Source organism: Melozone crissalis, unplaced genomic scaffold (assembly GCF_028551555.1).
Source record: "Melozone crissalis strain CALT ecotype California unplaced genomic scaffold, PUWL_Pcris_2 ptg000081l_1, whole genome shotgun sequence".
Classification (NCBI taxonomy): domain Eukaryota; kingdom Metazoa; phylum Chordata; class Aves; order Passeriformes; family Passerellidae; genus Melozone; species Melozone crissalis.
Window position 1 is genome coordinate 8,736,207 of NW_026535858.1, and position 12,722 is coordinate 8,748,928.

The window sequence follows — 12,722 nt, forward strand, 5'->3', positions numbered from 1 at the left end:
AGAGGACTCCCAGGACTGGAGAGATGAATAACTTTCCTGATGAATTGATCCATGACAAGGTAATACCTTTCATGGGGGACTCTCTAAATCATTCTAGCAGTGAGCACTGACCTTTCTGCACTAAATTACCAAATGCTAATTTGCTTTTCTACAAACTGGTGTGGGGCTGATGACAAGCTCCAGCCCAATGGTGAGTCCCACTGGTGGGGAGATGCCCATCCTTCTGTCCCCTCCCTGCTCTGCCAGCTGGAAGGGTATCTCAGCAAGCTCAGACAGAGGTCCTGCACCATGTCTCCTCCTTAGAAACATATTTCAAACTGTGATAGGACAGGGGTATTATAGCAGGTAAGAGGTAACCATATGGCAAGTCATTCATTCCTGTCCTTCCAGGCTATTTGCATATGGATGCAAGGAAAGGCAAGTGGTCATTGTCAAGGGGAGAGTTCATCAGAATGGAAGACTTAGCATCACCCATTATTAGTAAGGTCCTGCCTTTCATCCATCTTGTGTGCCTGGGACCTGTTTTGCAGTCCCAGGAAAGGATGATGAGTGCCTGAAGGTGTTTCTGAATGTGCAGGTGCATTGCAAGGGCCCAGATAAGAGCGAGAAGGAAAGGCAGGAGGTGATGGTCAGAAGTCAGCCCAGTGCAGCACTTCTTGTCTTCTTGTGAGCAGGCTGGAGATTCACAGCAGCTCCACAGATCCCACCTTTGAGTCTGGAGATAATTTCTACTGCAGGTGGAGCTTGCTTTCTCAACTCCTAGTGAGGGGCAGCAGAGACTTTTTTGTGACAATGCAAGGAAAACCAGTTGAAACGCTTTATTAATTTTATCTGAATCACAAGTTTATTAAAGACATAGCAAAGGAGCAGAGGAGTATTTGGGAATGCATGTGTCTTGAGTTTGGTTAGGATTTGGGTTTGTAATTCTGCCAGGTGTTTCAGAGTGTAAAACATTTAGTATTTCGAAACTGACAGCTGTATTTTTCACCAGGTTTTTAAGGAAAGGAGGTTGAGGCACTTCATGTGGGTACGTATATTTACATACCTTTATATTGTTTTTTTGGGGGGGGCTGTCTACTTTGACCTTGTCTTGGGGTGATTTTATGATGGTACTTTATTCACTAATCATCTGCTCCATGCCCAGAAATGGTTTTGGTAGCTTTGAGGTAGCTCTGGGGACGGACATTGAGCTTGGGGCTCTGGTGGGGTTTTTCCAGAAGCCTCGCTCCTGAGCGTGCTGGGTGCAGTTGGGACCAGTAGTACTTTGTTGCTTAGCTAGCTTGGTTTTTTGTTAGCTCAGGCAAGAAGGTTTTTTTCCTTTTCCTTGTTTTTTCCTTGAACTGTTTGGTTTGGTTTTGGTTTGAGATCAGAATCAATGGAAGAAGCCTTGGCCATGGACTGCTGGAGACCCGAGAAGCTGCTCGGCCCAGCCTGGCCTCAGAAAAGCTGACCCAGCCCAATAAAAGGACCCTAAATCCAGCAGCTTCACCTGCTGTGAAGAGGAGACCAACATCAGAGATTCACCAAGTTCCCAGCTGTGTTTTCCCTGAGCTGCTGCATGAACTTTTTTTCCTTCCCTGAGACAGAAGCTGCTGCCAGTTTGTTCTTCCCTGCCATGTGGCCAGCCTTTATTTTTCTCTTCCCTGGCAGTTTAGGTTTCCTGTTGTTGTGATGTGGAGTAAAGTTCTGACTATTCACTACTCAGCATTTATTCTTTTTTTCCCCCATGCTGTGTGGGCACTTGGTCAATAAATGATTTGGTTTTTTTCACTTTCATCCACTAACATTCATTTCTGATCCATGGGAAGAGATTGCTGAAGCCCTTTTCTTTAGAGAAAACACTCATTCCAGAGCATTTTCTCCTGAACTGAGACTGATCTATGTCTAGAAGCTCAAAAATAATCCTTTCTGACAAGTTTTGTAGAAGCCAGGCTGAGAACAGAGTGACTTCCCTACAGCCTCAATCCTTAGAACATCCACTGAGCAGCTTAACCACAGGAAACAGCTTAACCCTGGGAAAGCAGCCTTCCTTTGAGTCCTCCTCTTGTAAAACTCACTTGACCCTGACTGAAATGGCAGATGGTGTGTAATAATTTTGTGAGGAAGATTGAACCAGTGAGAGCTTCAAGAAACTCATTGTTGAGCCCAGGGGCAGGAGTAAGAAAGAGGAACACTCAGTGCTGGCTACATCCCATGAATGAGGCTTCATCCACACTGCTGCACCAAACCAGGTTGGGTTTTACTCTCCATGGACTGCACACAGCCTTCATGTCCTGGCCTGGTGAAGGAAAGAACTTTCTGAAGTAGCAAACCGTGGAGAATTTTAGGAGGATGGGAAAGCCTTGGGATGTTTTAGTGCTCCAGGCCAGGTGTGTTGTGGGTGCCTTAGCTGGTCCAGCTCCAATGGGCACTCACTGTGAAAGTGGAAAAGTGTTTTCTCTGAGTATGGAGAAGCTCATGTGCCCTTGATAGCTGGATGTCTCAGAACACAGCACGTGGGCATGTATTTACTGAACAAGGTGTATTTCTTCAAAAGCTTTGCTAAGCAGAAATAGGGAAACCACAATTGTTTGACAGGAGTTACTAGATGCTTTAGAGCTTAAGCTACATTTTGGCTGGCTTTCCTAGAAGCCATGTGTAGCTTTTACCATTGCTTTTATTCTTTTATCACAGAATCACAGAAATTCAAGGCTGGAAGAGACCTATAAGATCATCAAGTCCAACCCATGTTCTAACTATTCAACTAGATCATGGCAGCAAGTGCCACATCCAGTCTTTTTTTGAACTCCTCGAGGGATGATGACCCCACCACCTCACTGGGTAGATGATTCCAGTATCTGACCACTCTTTCTGTAAAATACTTCCTTCTTAATTCTAACTTATCTATTAAGCATGTGTGTACATTTTTTACTGATGTACATGCATGCTTTATACGTGCATCTATCTTTTTCTTATACATTTTTTAACTTATTTTTATATTTTGCTAATGTGTTTTTGCTATTCCTTGTCAGCTTACTGCACATCTCCCAGAGTCCTCTATGAAGTTTTCAATAGGCTTTAATCAGTTTGCCCAGTGCATTGGTGGGGGTTCCCCTGCCTGGATGTTTGGCTGCTGCAGTGTGTCAGTTCACTGAGGGTGACTCAGTCCTTGGCTGATTTTGAAGCAAATATTGCTACTTCTTTGATTTCCCAACACCCCTGTCCTTTCTCTCCCACTGTAACACCTCTCTGACATGGCAGAGCTGATCCCTTCCTCATCTCTGGTACACAATACCCTCACACTGCTGCCAAAACTTCTGGCTTGCCTCTCTTTCCGTTGGAGTTTATCTCAGCAACACAAGCTGTCTCCCACCTTGCATCTTTACCCTGTGTTTGTCCTTTCATACCACTGAAAACCTCAGGAAAAAATCCACATTACAAATTCACTACTTTCTTTTCCATCTCCAAAGCTTCAGAAGAGTTTTTAATCTCTGACTTGCAGGTCAGAGGTCCTGTCTGGCTGTTGAAAGCCTCCTGGATCTCCAGCAATGTGCTCTGCTGTCTCCCTCTCTCACTTATTGTTCTCTTTGTCTTTCCTACATGGATATATATTTCTTCCTCCTCCTTCTAAGCTGCTGCACCAGTTAGACTTTAACTCCTTGCAGCTTCTTGTTCTCATTCCTCCTGTTTCTTAAGAAAATTGGACATATAATAGTTTCTGGTTTGCTATAAAATCACTCCTTGAACTTGACTTTTCTATTAAAATGTGACCTCATCTCCCAGTTGATCTGTGCACTTCTGGGGACTGGGGACATCACTGTTATGCCTTCTTTCTTCATCCTCTCCTTTCTCCAGCCCCATGGCATCTCTTTTTGTCCTGGTTTTCAGCTGTCATTCAGTGTTTGATAGCCTTCCACCCCCTCCTCTTTGACCACCTCCACCAGTCAATCATCCTCTAAATTTCTTCCATCCTGGCTGTGTTTCTCTGACCCTGGTTCATTCCTGCACACCTCTGGACTGTAAGAATGGGGTCTTTCTGTCTCTCACTTGCCCTTTCCTGCTCTCCTCCTTTTCCCAGGTCAGGTTGTTAATCTGTGAGCCTTGATGGGGTGGTTGAACTGGGTGTTCTTCAGAGGTCCCTTCCAATCCTAGTAATTCCATGATATATGCAGAAACATATAGATACATATAGACGTAAATGACAGATAGATACAGAGATAAATAGAAATATATAGCTATCTTCCCCATCTATAGATAGAGGTACATATAATATATATATATAGATATTTTATATAATATATATGTTCTCTATATTAAATATATATACATTATATAAAATATCTATAATATTTTATATTATATATTATAATATATATGCTCTCTATGTTATATATATAACATCAATATATATATTTTATTTATATATAAATAATTCATATTTATATATAAAAATAAAAATATTTATATAAAAATATATAAATATTTTATATATTTATTTATAGATATAAATATATAAAACATACAATTTATATAAATATAAATATATATTTTATAAATATATAAAATATATATCTATATTTATATATAAATAAAAAATATTTTATTTATATATATAACACTGTATATAAAATTATTTCTGTGTATAATGGGGAGTTATATATATAAATAGAAATTAAATTTTAAAAATATATATAAATATACATATATATTAAAATATACATATATATAAAAATATACATACAGAGGGCTGTAAATGTATATATATATATGTACATATATGTATATATGTGTGTATGTAAATGCATATGTGCATATATAACCAAGTGGTTTCCATATATAACCCACGAGATTGTAGCCAGGTGAGGGTTCACCCCTTTAGGGTCTTAAGCCACACCAGGGGAGGCTCATGTTGGACTTCAGGAAGTTTCTTCACAGAAGGGATGATTAGACAGGGGAATCACTGTCCCTGGAAGTGTTTAAGGAAAGATTGGACATGCCCTGGTCTAGCTGACACCATGGTGTTTAGACAAAGGTTGGACTCGATGATCTCAGAGGTCTTTTTCAAACTAATTGAATCTGTGATATATATATGTGCATATATATATATGACTATACATATATATATATATATACACACACACACACACACATATATGTATGTATGTGTCTATGTATATGTATCTATATATGTGTATATATAATATACATAGATATATATATGGCTATATATGTATGTATGTATACATATGTGTATATATGATATATATGTGCATAGATATGACTATATGTATGTATATGTATGAACGTGTGTGTATATATATATATGCGCATATATATATACACACACGTTCATACATACATACATACATGCATACATACATACATACATATATATGCATGTATAGAAGCATACACTCCTCCAATAAATAAATATACCGCGGTGGGTAGTCCTATGGAGAAATTCCCATACACCCACCCTCAGTTCCTATTTCTGCCCCTCCTCTCAAAGCTCCTCCTCCTCTTCCTCCTCCTCCTTCCCCGCCCCAGCGCGGCCGGGCGCACCAACGGCGCGGGGCGTTTTGTCCCTGCGCGGCCGCCGTCCGGCGCGCCGGGGCAAGCTGGCGGTCGCCATAGCGACCGGGCCTAGGCTGGGGGCGGCCTCGCTCGGTGGCGGCGGGCGGGCGGTGCCGAGGGACGGCGCGGGCCGGCCGGGATGAGCCATGGCCTCCGTCAAGGTGGCCGTGCGAGTGCGGCCAATGAACCGCAGGTGAGTGTGGGGCCGCCGCGGAGCCGGTGTCGCTGACGAGGGGTGAACACCGTGTCCCGGCTCCGTGTCCCGGCGCTGACAGCCGTACCGGGGGCGGAGCTGTGCCGGGAGTTCGGGGGCTCTGCCGGGAATTCGGGGGCTCCCGGAGCTCGGCTGAGCCGTTCTGCCCGGCAGGAGCGGCTGCTGGAGCTCTTCTCCTCGCCGGGCGGTTGGGAAGTGGCTCCCGGTGGAGCGGAGAGCAGCGGGTCCTTGCCTGGGAAGTTGCTGTGGTCCTTCTGCATTGCTCTGGTCCTTCTGTAGTGACGGAAAAGTTACTCTGGTGAAGATAGAAAACTCTGAGAGGAGGGACCTGCCAAGGATGTATAGTCAGGCTTCTAAAATGTGAAAGAAACCTAACTTATCTGGCAACAGCAGCCTTTTCTACCTGCTTGAGAGAGAGAGATTGTTGTCTAGTTAATTTGGAGTCATCGTGGTTAAAGGTTATCAGCTTATGCTCAAAATATGTATATCTATCTATATATATACATATCTATATATGTACATATATCTATATCTATATATCTATATATATAAAAGCCAGGCAGTCTGCTGCATTTACTGTATGGACAGGAGCTTATCATCCCCTTCCTGAGATGTGCCTGGGAAATAAACACCGTTTCCTTTCATGAAATATGTGCATAGTATGCATGACAGAGTTAATGGTTTAATTTAGGAATAATACGTGGAAAACTGTCTGATTCTACTGCCAGTGCTCTTCCTCTTCCCTTGTTCTGAGTTTGTGTAGCCAGTTCAAAAGAAAAGTGGTTTAAAGCCCAGGCAGCCCATCAGGCTCCTGCTGTTCCTCTCACTGGATGTGATTCAGGTGTTTAAAGCACACAATTTGTCACATTCTGAAAGCTGCTCCATATCTTGTTGTTTAGAGAGGGGGAAAGACAAATTTTATGAGAACAGAGCTGATGAAGTTAGGAAAGGGAAAATATTGCAGGTTGGTTTTGAATAATTTAGGTGGTTGGAGGTCTGGGTTGGTGAATAATTTTGTGACACCCTTTTGCTTCCCCCTGCCCTCTCCCTCAGGAATAACCATGTGGTTCTTAAAAAATTTAAAAATTATTCTATATTTATTTACACTCCACTTTTCCTTCAAGAGTCTCTGACAACAGTTAGCATAGGTCTTCAGGGTATTAATAAGACTTGTCATGTGCAATGTTTTGGTAACATGGAGAAGTTTTGCAGGAGGAGTGCACCTGTGATCTGCTGAGAGACAAAAATGACACAGGAATGGAAAGCACATGGCAGAGGAGAGGGATGGTGATTGTGATAGGCAGTGGAAACACAGACCTGTGAGTGTAAATTTGTAAGTGTTGTGGTTGGTAAAGGAATATCACACAAAGGCTGTGGACATGGTGACTGTGTTGCATGTAGGAGGATAACTTGGATGGGATTGGATCTGAGCATACCAAGAAAATGATGGAAATGCTTTGTGACACAATGGAAAAGGGCAAACCTGAGAGCAGGGCAGACAGAGCTGGGTGTGGTGCAAGGGGCAAGCTGAGAAAATGGTTTTTGTCACAGCTCTGTGGCAACAGGCAGCTTGCTCTGAAAACTGGTGTTGACCATGCAAACTGTGAAGAACTCACCAGTTTAGGCTGCTAAAACCTTGGGGTTTATGGGATGCTGTTAGATGTTTATGAAACATTATAAGGAAGCTGGATTCAGTGCCCTGGGATGTTGCTTTTAAGTGTTGATTTTTTATAGAGGCACAGTTGGTGTTTGGTGTGGGACCCAGCCCTGGAGTCACTGCTGTTCCCCTCTGTCAGTCACTGCTGCACTTAGGCTGGGTTTTGTAAAACCCTAATCCTAGGCCTGAGAGGATGCAGTAGCTGTTCTTTGCAGTAGGAAAGGCAGCCATGCTCAACTGCAAGCCAGAAGCAGTAATCATGTTTTTCTCAGTGGTTTCTCAGAATTGTTAGAATTGGAAGTGGCCTCTGGAGATATCTAGTGCAGCCCCCTGCCAAGGCAGGGGCACCTTGGCAAGAGTGTCTTCTCTCAGCTCTGCTCCCTTTGCCTTTTGGATCCCTGGAGAATTTTACAGAGGAAAGGCCTTTCCTCCTATTCAAAGGATCTTCACAGCCAGGTGTTCCTTCTCCAGCACCACATTTCAAAATCCTTACCATGACACTGTATGGAGTTAATTTAGTTAAATATGCTTTGGTTTGTTTGAAGTTTAATAATACAGTGCAGCTCATTTTATGAGTCATTTTTAATTAGAGAAGGCCCAGTTGATGAATGGTTATAGGAAGACTCTTGCACTAAGGAGCAGTTGCACTGTGTGGGGTCACAGCACTGCTAATTGTGTGCTAAGCCATGAACAAGGATTTTGGAATGAAACCTGATGGGGAGAGGGTTGTTTAAGGATTATTTACTGTTCTATTGCTTAGCTAACAAACCTTTTTGCTTTGATTTACTTTTAGTCTTCATTTTCTCTGACTTGACCTGTCAAGTCCTTAACCATTTAAGTCCTTAACCATTCTTGCAGTAACATCCCAAATTGTGTTATACTGAAATATTTTGGTTCTATCTCTGCCTAATGTAATGAAAGTATGTCTAATGGCTTTACAGTTACTGCTTTGAAACCAGTTGTAGTATGAGCTTAGAAAGTTACTTGGTGAGTCTCCATCTATCACTTATTTTCCCTCATTCAACACTGAATTGCCATGACAGCCCTTAAGTCTGTGCTTGTAGCTGTAAGTTTCTGTAAAGGCAGCAAAAAACCTTCAGCTGGCTGAAGTCTTGGTTTTTGTCATTGGATAGAAGGGGGGTGAGCTTGGGTGCTTGGTATATTCTGCTTTGGCAAGGTAATGGATTTGGACAGCATCACTTCTAAGGTTCATTTTCCAACACAGTTACTAGAAACATTCCTCAGATGGGATTGTTGAGAAATGTAATTAGCTTTGAGGCACTTTTGCTCACATACTGAACAGATGACTGTGAGTGACTGGTTACTAGTCACTGTCTTCTGCATAGTGTCATATCTGGGATTCTGATAGGCCTCACCTAATTCTGGCTCTCTATTTTTTATTATGCATAGCATCTGCACAGTTCAAATAAATGCACTGCTTTATTTTCATCTGTTCATCTGTTTAAAAAAGAGAGAGAGAGAGTAGTATTTTCTTGCTTCCATTTTGTGTCATGTTTCATCTTTATGTAAACTAGAATTCAATTAGTGTTCCAGGAAGCCACTATTATACTTTTATCAGTGTCTTGGTTTGAGACAATTTAAAGAAGATGCTGGAATGAGTTATCTCCTTTATGATTCCAATAATCTCTATCCACCAATAAGAAATGAATACTTAAAAAACCATGGTTTATTTACAAACAGGCTGCCAACAGATAGGAAAAAAAGTAAACAACTGCTAGATATCAAACTGCTAGAGCTCACCACCCCACTGGAATGTGAAAAATGCCAATCACTTGTTTTTAAAATTTTAAAAGTTTAATAGTAATAAAATGGTTATAAAAATAGTAATACAATTAGAGTAATTAAAATTTGGACAATTTGAATTAAGACAATATGAGACAATAAAAACAAAGAGTTATGGACAGTCTGGGTACCTTTTTCTGGGCAAAATAAGCCTGTGAAAGGACACACGTTGACAGAGGATTAACCCTTAAAAGCAACAGCCTGTTGCACATTCATACACCTCATACATGATGCATAAATTCCATTCAAACACAGGATTCTGTCTGGTCAGTGTCAGCTTCTTCCTCTGAATCCTGACAGCATCATCTGCCTGAGTGAGGCAGGAAGAAGTTCATTTCTCCTGATAATGGAGCAATAAATTCTCTTTCTCTGAAGGATTTAGGTGTCCTGTTGTAGTAAAATCTATGTATTGTATAAGTGGCCTTGCCCCAATCCTAGTTGTTCTAAATGGGCTGCAGCTGTGATATTCTTAATTGGGCAGCAGCTGTGGCTGATGAAGATAACTGGGATAAAAGGGGGTGGGCTGGCTGCTCAGGGAGAGCCTTGGAGGAGCCCTAATGAAGAAGCAGGAACAGCCCTGCTGTGAAGAGCTGCATGTGAGAAAACCACCCAGAAGGTATGGGACTCTAGAAATATGATAACAACAATATGAATACAACATCCTGTGGCTGCTATCTCAGTGCAAGTCCTTTCTTTAGAAAAAAAGTATCTTACATAGCATAGTTTCTATTTTAACATTTTGTTATTACCTAAAACTATATTTAACACACTACTTCAGAAAAGAAGAAAAATAAAGCTTTAGCTTGAGCAAAAATCGAACCACGTGTGAAGCAAACACTGGGCTTTGCAGAGGCGTGAATCTGGGTGGGCAGCTTTAAAAAATGCTCGCTCCAAAAGCCAACTTCCTAAAACCCCCAACACCAACTTCCTAAAACTCCCAATCCCAACTTCCTATGCCCCCCCACCCCACTGAGATTCCTGGCTCCAGGGTCCTAAAGACCCAGGCACAGATGGATGAATGTAGATATATGTATAGAAGCATACACTCCTCCAGTAAATAAATAAATGCACCACCCACTGCGGTATATTTATTTATTGGAGCAGTGTATGCTCCTCAGATGGTTACAGGGCATATTATTGTGGAGGGGTAGAAGGTAAGAAAATACAGATAGTGCAGAAGGTAATCTCACACCTGAGGCGTTGCAGCTGTACCAATCACCAAAGATTAGGAACAGCCCTGCCCTTAACAGGGCACAGCTGTGTCCAATAATGATGAGTGCTGCAAAAGAGTGGGTGAGCTGGGTGAGGGGAGTTGGAGTTTGTTGGCTGTGCTGTGAGGGGAGCTGCCATTTGTTGGCTGTGTTGTGAAGAAGGAGTCAGTGCTGTGAGGAGATGCCTACGAGAAATCACTGAGAAGGTATGGGACTTTTTAAATAAAATGATAACATATTATCATTATGAATTACCCCAAGACAGTCAGTTAAATAAAACCATCTAAAATATGCCAAATAAGAAGAGCTGTTTTGATACTTAGTAAAGAATATGTTAACTTGATTCTTCTAAATACTGCCGCTAAATTCTTATGGCTCTCAATTATTATTATATATTCTTACACCTGATAGCTCTGTTCTGTTTGACTTTTAACCCATGAAGTGATTGAGGGATGTAAGCTTTTTCAGAATTTTACCCTCTTTCCTCTGTTTTTTGTATTTGCATAAACTAATTGTTGTGCTTAACTGGGTGAACAAACTAAATGGGGGTCATGTGCTGTCCTTACCTGCAAAGGTGCAGCTGACATCAGAAGATGGGTCTGCACTGTGATAAGTTTTTCTCTGTGCTTACCCAGTGCTCTCAGCATTTTTAGATGCTCATTTAAATGAGTTTCCTAGACTTTTTTAAAGCTCTCTTCTCACTGCCAGTATAATGAAATAGAAATTCTAATTTGATTTCATGTTTAAGTGATCAGGTTTTTTTCCCCTGCATGTACACACTCCAGAAGTGACCAATGGCAGGAGTACCTGTCAGACACTGTAGTGCTCCATGTGGTTATGCAGCCATTCATAATTATAGCATGAGGATTAAAAGGTTTTCTGTTTGGTAGTGGGGAGACAGAGGAAGTATGTTCTATTGCATAGAGACAGCTTTTGAGGGACTCTGGGATTTGTTTGGGTTAAAATCTGATACTTTAATCCACAAATGCAGTCTGTGTGATTATTGATTAGATGTGAGGTTGGCCCTCTTGGATAACTGCTGGGTTACACCTGTAAGTCTGAGCAACTCTTCTGCATGCAGAGTACCTTGGGAAATCTACAACCAATATTTTATCTTTAAAACTATCTGCTTGCACAATCCAGGCTGTAGTATCAACAGCAGAGTTTTCAATGGCTCAAGCAATGAGCCATTAATAGAGCATTGCAAAAGACAGAGAGATATAAAAAAAGATGTTTTGTTTCACAAGGAACTTGTGACTGGAGTGTTTTTGTAGCAGGAAAAAGAAATAAACAGGTAAACAGGGAAGATCCAGCTGAATTCTTTGTTTCCATTCTAAATGTTTACAAGTAGTTTAGGTAGGAACTTACTGGGAGTATGAAATTTATAATTAAATAGCCATGCTTTTTAGAATTGAGAAGAGAAACAAAAAACATGCATGGAAAGTGTATTATAAGATTATCAATGCAGGGAAGAGGGTATGAATTGGTCTTTCAAATTAGAAGTTTTTAAGTATGAGTTACTGTATATTTTTCATTTTCAAGACACCGTGTACATTTTTAATTTTCATAAGCTTATAAAGAGGGAATGTTTTGACAAAATGTGTATAACATTAATGTATCACAGGTGAAATGAGAAATGATGGAGTGATTAGAAGGAAAGACACTCATAGCTAAATACCTTATCTGTCTCTGAAGAGATAGCTAGACACTCACTGCTGGTTGTTGCTCTGTAGAGGTGTCCAGAGTGATCTCAGATAACAGAACTCACAGCTTAGATATGGCCAAGTGTTGCAGTACTGTCACTTTCTGAACTACTGTACCAATGAGGATAAGCCTTTTATCAGCAAGCTGTTTGCTATTTCCTGTGGTAACTGTTTGAACTTCCATTTTAATAATGGTGCTTGATTCATAATCATGTACAATTCCTCTACTATGGAAAGGAGCTGAAAGATCCTTAAGCATAGGGTGAGGCTCTGGTGTGCCTGGGGTGAATGTATATCTGTCTTGCCTCTGCCTTTTTATGTGGTTGAGTTTGAATCCAGTAAAAATTTACTTTGATGCTGAGTTGGCAAGATGAACTAACTGTTCTGAATGTGGCTTTTTTACCTTGCCTCATTTTGTGTTCAGAACCTTGAACATATTTCATAACCTGTGGCAGATTTTTCCTTTTTTTCAGAGCAGAAACTTTTCTCTCCCTGAAATTAAGCTTATTGTGTATATATAATATAAATTATTGTGTATTATATAATACAAATTAAGCTGTGCATATTATGTACATGTAAGT

At 41.0% G+C, this 12,722-nt stretch overlaps 1 protein-coding gene across 2 annotated transcripts in view; it reads left to right on the top strand.

The window, feature by feature from the left end:
* Window positions 1–5,672: 5,672 nt before the first annotated feature.
* Window positions 5,673–12,722, top strand: part of KIF16B (kinesin family member 16B) — a 137,359-nt gene continuing 130,309 nt past the window's right edge. For both annotated transcript variants that reach the window (XM_054290179.1, XM_054290180.1), the window contains exon 1: window positions 5,673–5,746. In XM_054290179.1, the coding sequence (XP_054146154.1) occupies window positions 5,700–5,746 (47 nt within the window). In that variant the 5' untranslated portion in view covers window positions 5,673–5,699. The remainder of the gene's footprint in view (window positions 5,747–12,722) is intronic.